At 35.4% G+C, this 20,472-nt stretch overlaps 1 protein-coding gene across 1 annotated transcript; it reads right to left on the bottom strand.

Moving 5' to 3' along the window:
• Positions 1 to 3,161: 3,161 nt before the first annotated feature.
• On the bottom strand, positions 3,162 to 7,201 carry LOC141342517 (hyaluronan and proteoglycan link protein 2-like). The gene is made up of 6 exons (XM_073846976.1): positions 7,094 to 7,201; positions 6,914 to 7,011; positions 6,444 to 6,803; positions 5,139 to 5,255; positions 4,855 to 5,037; positions 3,162 to 3,463 (listed from the first exon to the last, which is right to left on the bottom strand). Exons 2-6 carry the CDS (start codon positions 7,005 to 7,007, stop codon positions 3,186 to 3,188), a joined length of 1,032 nt encoding a protein of 343 aa, XP_073703077.1. The 5' UTR covers positions 7,008 to 7,011; positions 7,094 to 7,201; the 3' UTR covers positions 3,162 to 3,185.
• Positions 7,202 to 20,472: the final 13,271 nt, after the last annotated feature.

Raw genomic sequence — 20,472 nt, 5'->3', positions numbered from 1 at the left:
ATTTATACATCTGAAAGCTAAATAAATTAATAAAAAAAATTAAAAGCTTTCTATTGATATATGGTTTGCTAGGACAATGTTTGGCTGAGATACAACTCTTTGAAAATCTGGAATCTGATGGTGCCAAAAAAAAATTGAATATTGAGAAAATTGCCTTTAAAGTTGTCCAAATGAAGTTCTTAGCAATGCATATTACTAATCAAAAATTACGTTTTGATATATTTATTGTAGGAAATGTACAAAATATCTTCATGAAACATGATCTTTACTTAATAACCCAATAATTTTTGGTATAAAAGAAAAATCTATCATTTTGACCCATAAAATGTATTTTAGATGTACATTTTCAATGTATTACTACAAATATATACATGCTACTTATGACTGGTCCAGGGTCACCATATAACAGCAATGTTATATAAAAAAACAGTCCCACTTAACTTTTTTAAATGGTACTTTCAATTGGATAACAGTTAAAATACACCAAACATTTATAACAGGATACTTAAATTAGACTTAAGGGTTATTTTTCATCTCTCAGTTCTTTTCCTTTTTTCTCTCTGTAGACAATGACACTGAATTACATTTTGTAATTCTAAGATACCGTAAAAGCACACTTGATAAAATGCAATTTCCAAGCAAAGTTTGTAACGGTTTGGACCAGACACCTGTTCTGTTTCATTTCATCCCTTTTTTCTTTTTTAAATAAATTATAAGATAAACCTATGAACAAATGCTCTCTAACATCAGCTGGTCTGAATGATTTACATTGTTGCCCTGTAGTTACTAAATATGTCTGCTTTCAGCAGTATTACCTAGCCATTCTTAAACATTTATCCCTGGTTTCACAAACAACGCTTAAGCATAGTCCTAGACTAAAATGTAAGTCTGAGCTTTTTCAACTGAAAGAAACTTGCACTGGCTGATCTTGAAATATATCAGTGACTTTGTTTTGTCTCAAGATGCACACCAGTTATGATTTTTCTAAGGCAGGTTTATAAAAATTACTTAAATGTCCTAATTGAACTATGGCCTAGTCCTGGCTTAGGCTAAGCCCTGTCTATGAAACCAGGCCTTAGTGTCTTGTCTTTTTCCTCGCTTAGAGATGAACTCAAGAACTCTTAGACTAACGTTGTCATAAACTAATTTAAAATACTCTGGAAAAGCACAAAAAAAAAAACCTTTATACACTCAATCAAGTCGCTTGAGGCATATCAATCCATCCTTTGTGTTAATGTTGGATCAGCAAAGCTTTATGAAGCAGGGACAATTCTTTATGCACTCCACAACCCACGTTGAGTCTTTTTATGGAAAGACAGCTGGTCATTCTGTGACTTGGTGCTCAGTTTTTCAGGTCTGTATTGTACTCTGGAGGATAGCCATTTTCAGTAGACTACTATAAGTTTCATTTGTTGAGAGATCATCACTAACAAAACCATATTTTAGTTTTTGATGGCCTGAAGCCAGGGCATATTTTATCACTCTAGAAACATAAAATGAATTACATTCCAAGCAATCAGAGCAATCACAATAAAAAAGTTATCACAAAAAGCAATGTTTATGAATTTTCTTGCATATGTGAATATGTGTGTATCCCTAAAAAAGAAGTTCACTTACAGAATAATTTACCCATCCCCATGTTATCCAAGATGTTAATGTCTTTTTTCTTTGGTCAGAAATTAAGTTTTTTGAGCAAAACATTCCAGGATTTTACTCCATACAATGGACTTCAATGGCGGCCAATGGATTGAAGGTCCAAATTATAGTTCTAATGCAGCTTCAAAGGACTCTACACGATCCCAGCCAAGGAATAAGGGTATTATCTAGTGAAACGATCAGCCATTTTCTTAAAAAAAAAATTATTTATATACTTTTTAACCACTAATGCTTGTCTTGAACCAGCTTCACACACTTTACGTAATCATGTTGGAAAAGTCATTGATTAAAATTTTCTCCAATTTCAAAATCGTCAGACATCTTTGTTTTACCTTTTTGTAAAGGGTGTTTGACTTTCTTTGCACATTTACTTTGTGAATACTGGGACGGTCCTTCAGTACTGCGGTACGTTAGTGCAAGACAAGCATTTGTGGTGAAAAAGTATATAAATTTTTATTTTTCATAGAAAATGGCTGGTCATTTCACTAGATTAGACCCTTATTCCTCGTCTGGGATCATCTAGAGCTCTTTGAAGCTGCATTGAAACTGCAATTTGGACCATTGAAGTCCATTATAAGGTGTTTTCTTCAGAACCCCAATTTCTTTTCTACTCAAGAAAGACTGACATGAACATCTTGGATGACATTGGAGTAAGTGAATTATCAAGAAATTTCTGGAAGTGAACTTCTTTAAGTGTTTCTAAGAATTAGTTGAACAAATCTGTGGTTAATATTCTAACTAGCATTAATAGTAGTGCACCTGTGATTTGTGAGGCACTTTGAAAGTAATATATTATGGGAATTTGTCTTTTGAGTTGATAAATGTTTGCTGTAGTTTTAAAACACAGTGCATGTATATGTAACTTATACTGTAAAAGACACTTTAGGAAAAAATTGAGTGTATATAAATGCATATTTCATATTTCATTGGTAATTTTATTCACACAATCTTACTATTTTGTTCATTGACAGTGTTAAAATAAATAAATAAAACCCCAACTATAAGGCACCATCCAGTATATGGTGCTAAACAATCTAGCATTTAGGATAATTTGTTCCCAACATAAAGTTCACCTCTCTTTTTAAAAATAAAAGTCTTGTGGAATCTGCATATGCATTTTTTGTTATAAATACATTGACTGAATAATTGTTAGACTTGGTTTACATATTGTTTATGCTGCTATAGTCAAAGTTATTGAGTTAACAACTTTGCATTTCAAGCTAGCAGCTATTCAAGCAGGAGTTGTCAATTCACTCTTAATTTGAAATTGATGTTTTCCCAGAAGGACCCTAAATGCTCTGCTTTAAAACAAGCTTAGTAAACAAAATAATATATAACCTAGATGTATGATAATGCTAGCTGTAACCCAGAATTCTGTATAGCTCATTCATTCCCTTTTCTGCAGAGAGCCTCTAGTGGTGCTTACTGTATACTGTTATGTTCCACAAATGAAGGATACGTTCTGCACTTCTTTAAGGGCTTCACCTTTAGTCCAGTGTGCCATTACCAGGCAGCAAAACATGGAGCGGTTACCTGTAGCAATAAGCCCCATAAAGCCGCTCACTTTTGCTGGGATACCCAAAGCTACGAACCCCTGGTTCTGCGATCCCTCCGCAACGCTCTCTTGGGTTGATGATGGGGAATCGTACACTGCCATCCTGCAGCCAGCCTCCATCGCAGTGGTCAAGCTGCTGAAACTTCCAAGATGAGTAGATCTGACCAACTTTTGCTATACTGGCACCATCCCATCTGCAAGCCCGCTCAGCCTCGGCAAAACTGAACGGCCCCGGAATGAAGAACACAGAGCCTGGAAGTAAAGTAAAGTAAAAAGGTACTTTTGAAACATTTATGTATTTATGAGCACAAAATGTAAATATTAACGCTGATAATTATGTTTAGTGAACAACTGTGATCTGCACAACTGAATTGTTTTCTAGGTATAATTCCTATTTCTCTGTCATTATTGACATTCAACTCTCCGGTGCAACAGTCTCATGTGGGCATAGTGGGAGCTGAAATGTCACTACAGCGTAACAGTCTCTTTTTCTTTCCTAAATACAAAAACAACAGAGCTGTTTGGGTGTGACACTTCTAGTCTATTTAGGGAACAAACAGTGACTGTTTCTAATAGCCTTTTGTTTTAAACAGAAACAGTTTAGTTGTGAAGATGCCTCCTATACATCTCTGGATCAGTTTACCAATGTAACAATCATTGTTTCAGCAGGTAAAGTTACAGCGGGAGTCTGCGTCTCTCTCTCGCCTCCCCTCAGCCCATTGAGTTTTAACAGACCCCCTAAAGTGTGCCGTGAGTTTGGTGGGGGGGGATTGAGAATGAATAGGGGCAAGTCACTTGAGAGGAGGCAATGCCTCCATTGCGATATGATTGGATATTAATGGTTATGTTCAGCTGTGATTGGTTAATGTGATGAATCCCGCCTCTTATGCTTGTGTGTGTTTGTTAATCAGTCTGAATGAACAATACTGGGGTGTTAATGGGAAGACAACTCACACACTAAGATATGACCACTTTTAACATCACAATGCGGCTGTGCAACCCTGTTAACTAAAAGTATTAAAGAGTTAGTTTACCCAAAAATGAAAATTAGCCCAGTATTTACTCACCCTCAAGGCATCCTAGGTGTATGTGACTTTCTTCTTTCAGACAAATCCAATTAGAGTTACATTGTTCTGGCTCCTCCAAGCTTTATAATTGCAATGGGTGGGTGTTTCTTTTCAACAGTCCAATAGAAGTCCAATAAAGTGCATCCATCCATAATAAAAAAGGGCCTCACATGGCTCTGGGGGATGAATAAAGCCCTCCTGCAGTGAATCGATGTGTTTTTGTAAGAAAAATTATTTTTCTTACCTTTGTATTATGATAAATGCACTTTATTGAACTTGTTTTGAACTGTTAAAGAGAAACACTTGTTCATTGCCATTATAAAGCTTGAAAGAGCCAAAACAATTTGTAATATAACTTTGATTGCATTCGTCTGAAAGAAGAAAGTCATATACACCTAGGATGCCTTGAGGGTGAGTAGATAATGGGCTAATTATCATTTTTGGGTGAACTAACTCTTTAATTTCTTAAGAAAACCTTTACTAACCCCAAACTTCAGAATGGTACTTTATAAACAATATGTAGGAAAACCTCTGTCGTAAAATGTTTTGTCATCATCTGAATCCCAATTTACTGACCTTTAGTAGTCGAGGTGAAGCAGAAAGCATCATAGTGGTCCCGTGTTTTGTGACGGGGCCCATAACTTCGGATGCCTGATAGTAGATCTCCTCCACAAGCTGGCCGTGGTTGCAGGACTGGGTAATTGACAGTTCCATCACTCAGCCATCCGGCATTGCACCAGTCCAACCCTTCAGTCCAGGCTGTAAAGGTACATCACAGAATTAATACAGGTAAGCACCAAATTTTAGGAATTTAAAAAAAAATTGGCCAAAGGTGTATGTTAAAGTATTTTTATTATTACCCCTGTAAAGCTGCTTGTAAGTGGCAAGTGTTGCATCCTGTTCAGCACAGGCATCTTTAGCATCAAAGAAAGAAAATCTGTACCGACCATGATGGCTCTGATAAGGAAATACAACTCCTGAAATACATGGCCAATTATAATTCATATTTTAAAATATATTCATGTTTATGTATATGAATAGATTTAATATATGTAAAATATTTGAGATTGAGCATTATACATTTAAATAATAATAATAATAATAATTAATTATCAGTATCATCATCATCATCATTATCAATGTAAAAGCCATCTACATTTACGAATGCTTTAAGAAAAGAAACAACAACATAATTATCATAATTATTATTATAACTATTACGATCACAATCAGTTTAAAGCCCTTTTACTTATTACTTATTTAAGGAAAAGTTCACTTCCAGAATGACATTTCCTGATAATTTACTCACCCCCATGTTATCCAAGATGTTTATGTCTTTCTTTATTCAGTCAAAAAGAATTTACATTCAGGATTTTTCTCCATATAGTGGACTTCAATGGCCAACGGGTTGAAGGTCCAAATTGTGGTTTGATGATGATCCCAGCCAAAGAATTATGGTCTTATCTACCAAAACGACTGGTCTTTTTTTTTTTTTAAGAAAATACAAATTGATATACTTTTTAACCACAAATGTTAAAAAAACATATAGCTCAACCTGATGTGTGACGTACACCGAAGTACTGACCCAGTATTTACAAAGCGAACATGCAAAGAAAGTCAAACGCCATTTACAAAAACAGGTAAAACAATGATGTCGGACGATTTCGATGTTGGAGGAGAAAATGAGTTTTTCACCCTACCTTACCTTTTTTAACGGAAGTACAGAGACAAAGAACTGTCTGTGACTTTTTCAATGTAATTACGCAATGCATAATGCATCACAGAGCTAGAGACAGGCAATTTTTTTTTTTAAATGACCAATTGTTTTGCTAGACAAGACCCTTATTCCTCAGGCTGGGATCATGTAGAGCCCTTTGAAGCTGCTTTGAAACTGCAGTTTGGATCTTCAACCCATTGGTCCCCATTGAAGTCCACATGTAGAAAAATCCTGGAATGTTTTCCTCAAAAAACTTGCATGACAGGGTGAGTAAATTATCAGGAAATTTTCATTTTGGAAGTGAACTTCTCCTTTAAGAAGACAAGGAATAATAATAATAATTATTATTATTATTATTAATATTACTTACTTACTGTTGTTCAGTGTCACCATGTGTGCACAAAATTAAAAACAAAAATTATTCTGACTGATTGTCAGTCTGTCCTACCTTCAATCCTCAGAGTAATAATGACACTTTCATCCTCAATTCCATTGATCAGTTCACAGCGGTAGCTGCCATCATCTTCCAGCTCCAGGTCAGTAAGATGAAGAGAAACATCCAGGTTATGTGCACGCAGAAGTGATGCCCGAGGCCCGACTGAGCCATACTGCTTATCCGCATGTCCATTGGTTATTAGCACAATGTTTTCCACTCCTTGGCTACGGGGTTCGATTTTAGTCCACTTTACTCTGTAGTGCGGTGGTTTGAACCTCATCACACAGGGCAAAACGACTGTGTGTCCACGTCGAGCAGTGACCTCAGCATATACCAGAGGTTCCAAGAGGTATTTTAGCTCTTTGTCCTTGTCTAGAAAAAAAAGTGTACCTTAATATTCTGTGTTGTAAAGGCTTTCAAATCCTGTTTGTATTATAATCACAAAGTCTCTAATATCAACTGAAGTTTGGAAGTGATATTACCTCGATTATGGTGGTGGTATTTTGCAGAGGTCCAAGAGAAGAAACAGGCTGAGATCACTAGCACAGCAATAAAGTTCATTGTAGATTTCACCATTTCTCTAAACAACATAATAATGATGATTATAGTTTCTTTAATATGGCATTCAAACACAAAGCTGTGAGGAAAGAAAAAAGTCTCACCTTAGTCTTCAGCCTTCTTCCTCAATTTAAAAATGACATCCAGAAAAAGTCCATGACAGTAAACTTGTTTTCTATTGCTCTGGTTGCAGTGGAGAAACACACGGATCAGGGTCATCTGACAAGTGTTGGATGTGTACGCAGGCTTTTTCTCCTCTGCTCCAGATGTTAATGAGTATCACACTGACTCTCATTGTTCCTTTCAGCGACTCTTCTCTGAAAGACAGACCAGGAACGCCTGAAACCAGGAAACCTCAGATGATGGAGGCAACTTCACATTTTTGTGGTGGTCATAAAAGGTGCTGAGGTTAAAAAAATGCAATTTTCAAGCCCACAGTGTGTTTCTGTTGAGAAAGCAGAAGAATTTAGATGCTCATTAGGTGATTAAGCATGTGGTCTGCCAGAAACCAGACAACAGCAGTGGCCCCCCTTTTTTTGTACATTCAAGTAACACTTAAAAATTTAGAAAAACGTAGATACAAAATATCAAAACAGATGGTATCTACCAACAAATGATGATAGACCTTTTTGCAGAAATAATTTCACTTTTCTCAGTCGCTTTTCTCAGTCAAAAACCATTCATCAACTAAGATCATAATCCACTAACATTTGTGACCCTGGACCACAAAACCAGTCATACGTTGCACAAGTATATTTGTAGCAATAGCTAACTATACATTGTATGGGTCAAAATTATTGTTTTTTTCTTTTATGCCTAAAATCATTAGGATATTAAGCAAATGTCATGTACCATGAATATATTTTGTACATTTCCTACTGTAAATATATCAAAACGTAATTTTTGATTAGTAATGCATTGCTAAATACTTCATTTGGACAATTTTAAGGCCGATTTTCTCAACATTTAGATTTTTTTGCACCAGATTCCAGATTTTCAAGTAGTTGTATCTCGGCCAAATATTGTCCTATCCTAACAAACCATACATCAATGGAAAGCTTTTTTCAGCTTTCAGATGATGTAAAAATCTCAGTTTCGAAAAGTTGACCCTTATGACATGTTTTGTGGTCCAGGGTCACATCTGATAATGAGAAAGTGTCCAAATTAGGGCTGGGACACGATTAATCGCGATTAATCGCATCCAAAATAAAAGTTTATGTTAACATACTAAATGTGTGTTTACTGTGTATATTTATTATGTATATATAAATACACACACATACATGTATAGCCTTTAAAAAATACTTATATGTGTGGATAGTTATATTTGTATTTAATTTAGATTATATATAGAATTATAAATATTTTATTTATTTTAATTGAATTTTTATTTTCAGTTTTCTTTAATATACATGTTTGTGTGTGTATTTATATATACATAATAAATATACACAGTAAACACACATTTAGTATGTTAACATAAACTTTTATTTTGGATGCGATTAATCGCGATTAATCGTGTCCCAGCCCTAGTCCAAATACTTATGTATATATTTTTTGCGAAACATTTGTTGACTTACCAGTGTTATTTCAGTATCACTGAGATATTATTATAGTTTTTAATTAATATTTTTAATTAAAGTTTGAGTAATTTTGTTGTGTAATTTTGTTATTATTTTTTTTTATTTGTCTATAGTTTTTATTAAAAAAAATTTTTAGATTCCTTATTTTAGTAAATCAAGTTAAACTAACTGAAAATGGGAAATGTTTCATTGGCTGAAATAAAATGTAATTAAATTGAAAATAAAGTAAGTTTATGTTTTTGTATGTTATTTCAGTTAACATTTATTTCATTTCAAGTAACACATTTTTATTATTTTACTGTTTGTTAACAATAACAACTCTCTTACCTACTAGTCACATGGTTATTTTAAGGGGTCATATATTTAATGCAATTTGACTAGACTGTTTAGACTGTGCTGTCATAAATGTTTGCATGACCAGTCAGTTTTAGCCATAGCTGATCAGGCTGGAACAGAAAAAGGAAGTGGAATGGGCTATAGTTTGTGCTCTCTTTCTCTCCGACTCTCTCTCTAACCTGCAATCACAATGACAGCTTTGTCACTGAACTCCCCAGCACTGACCCACGGGCGGCAGTGAGCATGCAAACACGGAAAGGAAACAAGCAGTTGGAGGGAAAGCGGTATAATGGGATTCAAGCGTTAGTCAGTGTACTCTGCATTGTGCTGCTCCATCAATGGCTCTTTTTGTCATCTTCCACTGTTTGTGCTCGCAATGGCATGTCTAGATGACCTTTGTCTCACTCTGTCTATATTCATCTGTTTCACTAACTTCCAGTCTTCTGTTTCAGTTCTAAATTTCAAAACCTATTAAATATATCACTGTTATTTATTAACGAATGTAAGAAAGATTTAGAAAATCCAGCATGTATAGTGTTTGAATGACAACCCTCATCCCACTCCTAAAGTGCACGTGCACATACACGCATACCCAGGCTCAAACTCATGTTAACCCAGCCCCTGGGAAAGTGGGGTTTGAGTCAAGGTTGTGTAGTTCTAATGATGCATGCGCTCTCAGTTACACAAGACAGTGGTTGACAAATGATAGACTCGCCCCAGAGGATAACCGTTTTGCCTAACTCTGATATCAAGCCCAGGCTTGTTATTTTCTTGTGGCTCAGCAAACCCCCCCATCCCACCCCCACCAATGCCACCTTCATATATCATTTTGCATTGGGTCCTATATCTTTTGAACCATCAAATATCTTCTAGCAGTATTATATTACAGTGTGTTCATGGAAATCTGATTATTTGAAATAGTTCCCATATACACATTCAGAGAATTGCTTCTGAACACATTATAAATGTTATAAATGTATTGCTGAAAACAGTTACAGACTGTAAACTATGTAGTACTGAATTGTGGAGTTAAACGGTTTTAGTTTTTTAACATTTTTTTTGTTCAGGATTTTATTTTTCTTGTAAGAGTGGGCATGGCCATTTGTAAATTTAATGTGTCTGGCTTCCGGTGTCATTCACTTCCAGTAATTTTTAGCTGTACAAAACAGTGGCATGTCCAAAATTATTCATACACTTCACAAACTGTCACAGTCTATGGGAAAAATACAAAGTTCTATACCATTCCAAATAGTCCAAGCTATCCATGCTCACTGAGGACCTGCAACTGCGCATTGTGGCTGCTCACAAGTCAGGAAAGGGCTATAGGACCATATCTAAATGTTTTGACGTTCCAGTGGCTACAGTGCAAAGTATTATTAAAAAATACAAGATGTTCCTCACTGTGAAAAAATCTCAGAGGACATGGTCGGAAGCCAAAAGTGACACCTGTGCTGGCCAGAAGGTTAGTGAGAGAGGTAAAAAAGAATCCAAGGATCACCACCAAGACCATCCTGATGAATCTGGGTTCTGCTGGTGGGAACATCTCAAGGCCGACAGTCCAATGGACACTGCACACCGCTGGGTTCCACGGATGCAGATCAAGGAGGACACCACTTCTCCAGATAAGGCACACAAAAGCCCGCTTGGCCTTTGCAAATGCTTACCTGGACAAAGAAGAAGACTTCTGGTCTTCTGTTTTATGGTCAGATGAAACAAAAATTGAATTGTTTGGCCACATTGATGTAGCCTTCATTTGGCGTAAAAAAGGAGAAGGCTTCAACCCTAAGAACACCATCCCCACTGTCAAACATAGTGGTGGAAACCTAATGTTTTGGGGGTGTTTTTCAGCCGGTGGACCAGGGAACCTAATCACAGTAAACAGCACCATTAAAAAGGATCAATACATCAAAATTCTCAACAACAACATTAGGCAGTCAGCAGAGAAACTTGGCCTTGGGCACCAGTGGACATTTCAGCACATCAACGACCCAAAACGCACAGCAAAAGTGGTGAAGAAATGGTTAGCAGACAAAAACATTAATGTTTTGCAGTGGCCCCGCCAGAGTCCTGCCTTAAATCCAATTGAGAATCTGTGGAGGGAGCTAAAGATCAGGGTGATGGCAAGGAGACCCTCCAACCTGAAAGAGTTGGAGCTCATCGCTAAAGATGAATGGGCAAAAATACCAGTAGAGACATTCAAAAAGCTGGTCAGCAATTATAGGAAGTTTTGATTGCTGTAATAGCCAATAAAGGCTTTTCTATTGATTATTGAGAAGGGTATGAATAATTTGGGCATGCCACTTTTTGTTCAAATGTAAAAAAAAAAATTTCCCACAATGATGCCTCTTGTACATCATATTATTATCTTTTGGGAGAAGCCTGTGTCATTTTCGGTCAAAAAAATCTTGCTGGTTGAATAAAAGTAACTTTAAGTCAGAATTTGCCAGGGGTATGAATCATTTCAGGCTTGACTATATAGACTGCATTTATGGTGTTTTTTTGTTGTTGTTGTTGTTGTTTGTTATTTTTGTTTGTTTTTTTTATTCAGTGGAAAAATATATCAACCTAAAGATTTGGAATGACATAAGGTTGCGTAAATAATGACAGAATTCGCATTTTTGAGTGAACTATTTCTTTAAGTCTAAATCAGGGCTTTTCAAATCTGGCCCTCGAAGTCTACTCTATAGACTTAAGTCTAATCAAACAGACCTGAACAAGCTATTCAAGGTCTTCAGGCTGAAACTAAACTCTGCAGGCAAAGTGACCTTGCAATTGACCCTTCGCAAAGACCCGCCCCCCTTACTTACTCTTGCTATGTCCAACAAAACAATGCTATCACGCTACACATCATGTTCTCGCGCAGTGAAAAATACATCATGGAGAAAAGAGGAAACTGACAAAATGCAGACAGAGCAGGTTACTTCTGGAATGAAACAAGGTCTCAGCTTTCAAATTTGGTCATTTTGTAAGAAATTCAAACAATAAATAGCGTTTTGTGGCTCTTTAATGTATTGTGACAGATCACTGTATTGCCTCAGTTCAAACGGCACATGAACTAATCATCTTTTCATATTTACAAGTTTAAGTCCACTGAAGTTAATCTATTCTCCTGTCTTATTTGTTTGTCTGACAAAATGGCGGATTCGTTCTTATGATTGGTCAGATCGCCTATCAATCAAGCTCTTCGTGAATGGTCAATTGTGTATGTCATAAATAGAACACGGCATCAATTTACTGTCAGGCATTTGTCGTGTCGCATCCAGTGTAGACAGCATCACTAATTATAATGGGTTCTATCCACCTTATTTTTTATGGACGTGGCCGTTCATACATTTTATGGGTCAGGCTTCTGGTCTCATCTGCGTCCAGCTATTTTTAGCTGTACAAAACAGCTTGTTTGCTGCTTGATATTGCAAATCGGTGTGTCTTACCATGTTTTTTTAATTGTATTATCTTAATTATGAACACACTGATTTGCAAACAATTTTACCGTTTACTGCACGTTGTTTTTCTTCTCATTATTTCCCTACAGCGGATAATGAACCGAAAGTCTCACCCATAGGCTTACTTCCACGTTGAAGAAGGTGGATAGTATTTTCTCTCGTGTCCAGTGTAGACACGGTGTCAGATGTCTGTCCTCTTCGTGTTTAGAGGTTTCATACCATTATCAACACCATACCTGATCAGATATGTGTATGTGGGTCTGTCATAACCAAACACGTTCATTCTTGCTCAATGTATATACAGTAGCAGGTTAGTCAGGTGTTAATCAACATGAAGCGTAACACTGTGTACAGTGCAAACCAGGCTCAGTCTAGCTGGAGTCAAACATTACAGATTCAATAATGTGATAAAAGAGCTCTTCAGGTGTCCAGTATGGCCTGATAACTTTTTTTATTTCAGGAGCTGTGTATCAGACTAAAAGAAATCTGCAAGACAGCTGGTTTTCTTTCATGTATTTTGTAGTGTGTATTTTTCCTTTATATGAATTTTTACCCCCACTGAATTATTTTTGTATTGTCTTGAATTTTGATAAGAGAGAACGAATTCTGTTTTCACTGCATATTTTGTTCCCTTTTAACAGGCACAGGTAGTTATGTAAACCACTCTAATGGTAGAAACCCAATTGTGGAGCACTTTCTTTGAGTTACATCACTTGACAGCTCCTGACAGGAACATCTCTGGGCAGTTTTACACCCCGTTTATCAGCAGGAATTCTATTCTTTGCAATTGAGTCTGCCGTCCCTGGCGGGCTAACTGATAAGACTGGCTATCTTCACACATTCCTCTATGAATAGCCATTTCTTTCTCTTTTCGGTCATATGCTCATTGTCTGCCACTAGTTTGAGATTCTTATAGTAGATTAGCGCAGGCTTCTGATCAGATAATGTTCTGGAGAGGGGCTGTGACATTCACTCGCATGCAAAGTCTGCAGTGTAAGAACACACCTGTTCAGGTTTTACCAGCACCAAACGTTTTGAATATATATAGTATATATAATAGTTTATGTCAGTTAATAATGCATTAATTTTTTTTTTTATTATTATATAATTTTATTTATTTTATTTTATTTTATTCATGCTGGGTTTTGTGGTTTCTCCACAGCACTAAAACAGCACCTGCAGTGCTTTGGCTCACATGTACATCTAATGATTCCACCAAACAAATGAAAATAACTAGTTGCGTAATTCCATACATTTTAATTACGATTACAGTGTTCCAGTTATCATTATGTTGTAAATTCTCTCTATCCTAGATGTCAAACCTCTGCCTGTGAAATTGCTGGTGGTTGACATTTTTGCGGAGAAATTTTTGGGCACGTGTTTTCATGTGACAGTCACACATCTAGATACACATCTCTTTCTCTCTCACTCACACATGAGTGGAATCTCACTCACTCACACACATCTCAACTCTCACCTCTAGCTCCCTGAAGCGAACTTCATTCAGAGGGACTTCAGAACGCACAACACCAGTGCAGGATTGAGCAACTGTGTGAAAAAGAGAACAGAGGTTAAAAAAATACTCTGTTTATAGAAAAACACTACTATTTAATGTATACACACTCTCTTCTTCTCTCTTTCTGCTATGTATTCAGTGTCTGTTTCTGATTTCTGTTTGAAGCCATATATGTGTCTGTTATGAAACGACAGGTCTTGTCATGTTCTTATCTTGTGGGATCTTGGCTGGCGTCTCCTGAAGCTGCTTCTGCCACCTATATGTTCCTCAGTTTATCACCCCTCCCACCCCCCATGTATACTCACTGATCACTGGATTATGTTATCTCACAAAGATGAAGTGGAGAGATCAAGTGACACAAACTCACACTTCACAGCAATCTATTGCATGCATGGCATGCTTGTGGCGGTTTTGGCAAGAACTTGATTTTTGGGGAATGAAGGGTGGGGAAGGGGGTCTTTTGCAATGTTTGATTGTGCATTGTAAAACGATGTTAATGTAAAGTGGAAATCTTACATTTGGTTATACTGTACAAAGCTAAAAAAAATGAAATCATTTGTGAGTCAAATGATCATACCCACTGGTAAAGAGGTGTGTCTGTGTGTTTAAGATATAAAGAACTCGTGATCATTAGGTTTTTACGCTTTCACTATTGTTTGGAATGACTGAGATGTTCAGTATCTTTCCTGGACACACCTTTTTCACACTGTGATGATACATTTCCAGTTGCAATAAACACTGTAAATTGATTCAGCATGAAATTACAGAAAACTGGTTTTTGATTGATTGATTCATTTATTCATTCATTCATTCATTCATTCATTCATTCATTCATTCATTCATTCATTCTTGTGGGTTTTTTTCTTCTGCGGTTAGGACAAATTTAAATTCCATTTACCAAACTTTGACAGCTTCCACTTCTGTGAACCCTGTAAATGTGTGAAGTTAAAAATGTCATGCTGCATGTAAAATAAAAACAGATTTTATTACACTTTGTGTAACACTTTTTTTTTTAAAGAAAACAAAAATACTTACTACACCTTTAAGCTCCTTTAAGCAAACAGTGACCATAAGAGAAAAAAAAATACATTTAACAAGATGAATACTGGGAAACAAATTTTTTAATGTAAACTTATTTGTATTCAAAATAAAATAAAACACACTACCAGTTAAAAGCTATTGAACAGTAAGATTTTTAATGTTGTTTGCTCCCCAAGACTGAATTTATTTGATCTAAAGTACAGCAAAAACAGTACAATTTTGAAATATTTTTACTATTTAAAATAACTGTTTTCTATTTGAATACAGTTTAAAATGTAATTTATTTCTGTGATTTCAACACTGAATTTTTAGCGTCATTATTACAGTCACATGATCGTTCAAAAAACATTATTATTATTATTATTATTATTATTATTATTATATTAAAAACAGCTGAAAATAATTTTTGTTTCATGTTTCTTTGATTAATAAAAAGTTCATAAGAACAGCATTTATCCGAAATAGAAATCTTTCATAACATTATAAATGCCTTTACCATCACTTTTGATCATTTTCAAGCGTCCTTGCTAAATAAAAGTCATTTTTAAATGCTGATCTTTTGATCTATTTATTAAAAAATCCTGAAAAATCTCAACTGTTTTAAATATTGATAATAATAATAAAATTTATTTTATTAATGTTTCTTGAACATCAAATCAGCATATTAGAATGATTTCTGAAGGATCATGTGACACCGAAGACTGGAGTAATGACGCTGAAAATATTGATTTGATCACAGGAATAAATTACATTTTAAAATATATTCAAATATAAAGAAGTTATTTTAAATAGTAAAAATATTTCACAATATTACTGCTTTTGCTGTATTTTGGATCAAATAAATGCAGGCTTAGTGTGCACAAGAGACTCCTTTAAAAAAAAAAACATGAAAAATCTTACTGTCCAAAAACTTTTGATTGGTATTTTTTTTTAAATAATAACGAAATTTGACTTATAATATTTTTATGTAAGTAGCTTTTCGCGGTTGTCAGTAGCGCGCCCCTCCCCCGCCGACAAGCAGGTACTCACAAGCCCACTTTGAAGAAAGCTAACGTCTTCTTCCCGTCCAGTTAGGTGAGTAATGTGTAAATCCACTGATATATAATCCTAATCTCTTTGTAATTATTTGTAAATTGTATATAAAATGTCATAAATATCATATATGGTTTGGCAGTCGCCGAGTTTTAAAGTTGAAAATCTCCCTCACTGTAATGTATTAACCCAGTCTAATTAACTATATCACTGAACATACCAAGATGGAGTCTAGTTATTTGAGGCATATTTTGTATAATTAGCATCTTAATGTTTGTTAAAAATGATTATTGCGTATTGGTTAATGTCTACTTACTGTAGTGCCAACTGTTGTGGAGGTTAATGTATCCTGTGGGACAGATAGTGGTCTTCCTCTAAGGCGCATGGGAGATTTCAGACGCATTCAAATCTCAGGAGGGTTTTTCTTAACAGTGATTGCTTACTTTTTCAGCTGCCTTGAATCCAAAATTATAATTACCATTTATTTTGTCCATAGGGATGTCAAAAATGCTCAAATACAGACTGGAAAATCGTGAGCCTAAACAATTAGGGCAGAGATGACATTTTACAAACTGTAAAAAAAAAATATATACAGTGGTGTCCAAAATTATTTGAACATTAACGTTAGTATTTTCACTAGGTAAACAATGGTTTTAAGTCAGTTATTTCCATCTTTTGCTGTAGTGTGTCAGTAGGAAATATCAGTTTACATTTCCAAACATTCATTTTGCCATCAATTGTAATAATCCAGTGAGATTTTTGTTTGCACAAGGAGTCTGACAACAGCCAGTGCTCCACACAGAAATCTGATCTGATCTCATCTTCATCCAGTCTGTCTGGAATGACATGAAGAAACAGAACAAACTGAGACAGACTAAATCCAGAAGAATTGTGGCAACGTCTTCAAGATGCTTCAAGAAACCTGCAAAGCTACAGCACTGTTAAAAGGTTTAGACACTTGACGATGCTGTCAAAAATAATATCATAAATAGATTTTCTTTATCTAATTATCTTCAATTAACTAAATTAAATAAACATTTGGCAGCTTTTGTACTAGATGCACTTGCACAGTTTTTCAGGAGCTTTGCAGGTAGGTCTTTTAAAGCATCTTGGAGACGTTGCCACAGTTCTTCTGGATTTAGTCTGTCTCAGTTTGTTCTGTTTCTTCATGTCATTCCAGACAGACTGGATGAAGATGAGATCAGATCTCTGTGTGGAGCACTGGCTGTTGTCAGACTCTTTGTGCAAACAGAAATCTCACTGGATTATTACAATTAATGGCAAAATGAATGTTTGGAAATGTAAACTGATTATTCCTGCTGACACACTACAGCAAAAGATAGAAATTACTGACTTGAAACCATTTTTTAGCTGGTGAAAATACTAATGTTAGAATAATTTTGGCCACCACTGTATGCGTAACTTGATCTCATATAGTAGGTGCCTATGACAGGATCACATGCCCAAGACCCCCATAGCATAGAATGAATACAAACATTTTATCAGTTAAAGACTGAGTAAAAAAAAAAAAAACAAGGTGAAATGCCCTGTCCTTACCCCCAGGCTGCTCTTTGACTCAAAGAGGGACACTTAGAGGGATGAGGTATTCGTTTCACTATTGTTTGTAAGAGGTTTTTCAGTAATGCGTATAAATGAATTTCACTAAGGTTTATCAAGGTTTTTTTGTTTCACTAGTGTTTGTAAGAGGCCTTTCAATAATTATGGCCTATACTGCCCCTCATATAGAGGCTCCTTGTTTGTTTACTGTCAATACAAGATGTTTGTTGATGTATCTAAACACTTTTACGAGGTCACTCACTCCCAGTTCATACATAAAGTAATAGATTTAGATATGACTGGAATATTGAACTTCCTGTCATACAAACACTAGTGAAAACATTGATCAACATTAGTGAAATTCATTTATACACGTTACTGAAAAATCTCTTACATACACTAGTGAAAACAATGATCAACCTTAGTGAAATCCATTCATATGCATAAGTGAAAAACCTCTTACGTAAACTAGTGTTAAACATTGATCGACCTTAGTGAAATTCATACATATGCATAACTGAAAAACCTCTTACGTACACTAGTGTTAAACATTGATCGACCTTAGTGAAATTCATTCATATGCATAACTGAAATAAATGAAGATTTTAGTAGATGATGAGAGCTAATTTCACTTGAAACGGAAGCTGTGTCAACACTTCCGCTTAATTTGGCACGTCCGCTTTATGGAGGTTAGTCGTAAGCTGTCCGAAGCTTTAAATATTTTTAAACCACATTTTATTGTTGTCAAGTACAATTCCAAAAGTGGGACGACACAGCGCGATGTTACAGAGCTCGCGCCGGACTAATCTGTCACGGCTCTGTGACCAGGGAGGACGTGTTCGCTTGCGAGCTCTGTAACATCGCGCTCCAAGTGTTGACACAGCTTCCGTTTCAAGTGAAATTAGCTCTCATCCTCTACTGAAATCTTCACTTATTTCACTTATGCATATGAATGAATTTCACTAAGGTTGATTATTGTTTTCACTACTGTATGTAAGAGATTTTTCAGTAATGAGTATCAATGAATTTCACTAATGTTGATCAATGTTTTCACTAGTGTTTGTAAGAGGTTTTCAGTAATGCATATGAATGAATTTCACTAAGGTTTATCAATGTTTTTCATATCACTAGTGTTTGTAAGAGGCCTTTCAATAATTACGGCCTATACAGCCCCTCATAGTTACTCCAGCTTTTTAAAATCTTATGATAAACAATATTATTTTTCCCTTTGTCAGAAACAGAACACTTAGCATTATGCATAAATGTATACACGCAGTGTCTGAATGACACTTAGTGGTTCACTGGTTATAGTTTAAGTGAACTGTTTTTTCCTCGTACCATATCAGATGATCAATGTATGTGTGTACCAGGACCTGTAGCTGCTTGTAAAGGAATCCTGGAGTACGAGATCTTGAGATCTTTCTACAGACCCCACTGGGCAGTAGCTTTGTTGATGGTGAAGAGAATCTCTTGGAAGTGGTGTTATCTTGTACAGATTTAGCTACAGGCCTTTACCACCAAGTTCACCTCTTTGAATTCTCAAGAACTGTTCCGTTTTGTCTTTTGCACCCAAAGCAGTGACAGATTTTAGTGGGAGTGCAGGTTTGACTTGATTTTTCCTGCATCATGAATTTCCCTCTGGTGTACAATGTGCAGGTTCACACGGAGAGTGTTTGTCGTGTTAAAAAATCTGTTGTTGAAAGCTACACTGCTCCTTTCATTTGGCTTTGTTGTTTTATTTTCTTCACTTTCCTTTAAAAGCACTTCAGGAGAGTGTGCACGTATTATATTATTATTTCCTACAAAAGCATCTGTCTGCTTTCTATACTTCATATCCAGCCCACTATTTTAGAGCTTGATACATTGGTGTTTTCACAAGGCTTCAGTCTGAAGGAGAAAAGTGAGATTTGAGAAAGGACTTGTACGCACAGATGTTTGCAAACCCAGTGCTCTTCAGCTACTCATAGATGAAAGCAGAGGTGAAGGAGATCAAAGGTCAAGCATTGTTGACCAGAAGAGTAAAAGTGACACTTGACACTCTGCCTTAAATAGTTTAGTTATTTTTTGTGAAGCTGTTTTAACATTTTGTCAGCTTGTTAAAGGCCACATGAAATTAAAATTAACCTCATTTTCTTTATTAGCACACTTTACTAGTTTAATCTGTGCAAGTTAATCCACAGTAAAAAGATTGTTTGCAATCTTTAGTCAAAATCTGAAAATTTGCTTCGCTTTTGGAATGACGTTTCTTCTCTGAAGACGTCAGTTTGGCTGTTTGGGGAGTAACTCAGTCACACAAAAAGTTAACACTCATAAGGTTATTGTTTGTTTATTTTGTCTCCAAAGTGTGTAGAATTACTTCTCATCCTCTTATCATACTTTAACTAAGGAGGGATTATACCCTCTTTTTTGTATGATTAGTAGCTTTCCTCTGTAGGTCTTTATCAGTGTTGTTGTATAAACATCACAGTGTAAATGATTCCTGTGTATTTAGAACTTATTTAGAGCATTATTTCTGAAGGATCATGTGATGAAATGTTAATTCAAATTTGAATAATATTTCACAATATAACTGTGTTTACTTTATTTCTGCTCAAATATATAAGGGAGACGTCTTTCAAAAACATTAGTAAACTAAAATTAGTAGATAATTATATAGTGTATGAGTATGAGTAGATAATTTTTAATGTTTTTTTTTTTTAAGAAGTCTCTTCTGCTCACCAAGCCTGCATTTAATTTATTCAGCAAAAACAGTAAAATTCTGAAATACACTACCGTTCAAAATTTTGGGGTCAGTAAGACTTGTAATAGTCTTTAAAGAAGCCTATTATCAAGGGTGCATTTATTTGATTAAAAATACAGAAAAAACAGTAATATTGCAAAATGTTTTTACAATATAAAATAATGTTTTTTATTTTAACATACTTTAAAATAGAATTTATTCCTGTGATGAAAAGCTGAATTTTTATCAGCTGTTA

The sequence above is a fragment of the Garra rufa genome, chromosome 9 (genome assembly GCF_049309525.1).
Source record: "Garra rufa chromosome 9, GarRuf1.0, whole genome shotgun sequence".
NCBI classification, from domain to species: domain Eukaryota; kingdom Metazoa; phylum Chordata; class Actinopteri; order Cypriniformes; family Cyprinidae; genus Garra; species Garra rufa.
The sequence above is the reverse complement of the archived record's forward strand: the minus strand, read 5'-3'. Positions and strand labels throughout refer to the sequence as shown.

What these genes read in the sequence shown, in the direction of transcription:
- LOC141342517 (XM_073846976.1), bottom strand. Translation starts at nt 7,007, where the DNA reads ATGGTGAAATCTACAATGAACTTTATTGCTGTGCTAGTGATCTCAGCC. An exon ending in TATTACTCTGAGGATTGAAG is followed by an intron (nt 5,256 to 6,443) that starts GTAGGACAGACT and finishes CATGTATTTCAG; the next exon opens with GAGTTGTATTTCCTTATCAG. An exon ending in TTACAAGCAGCTTTACAGGG is followed by an intron (nt 5,038 to 5,138) that starts GTAATAATAAAA and finishes GTACCTTTACAG; the next exon opens with CCTGGACTGAAGGGTTGGAC.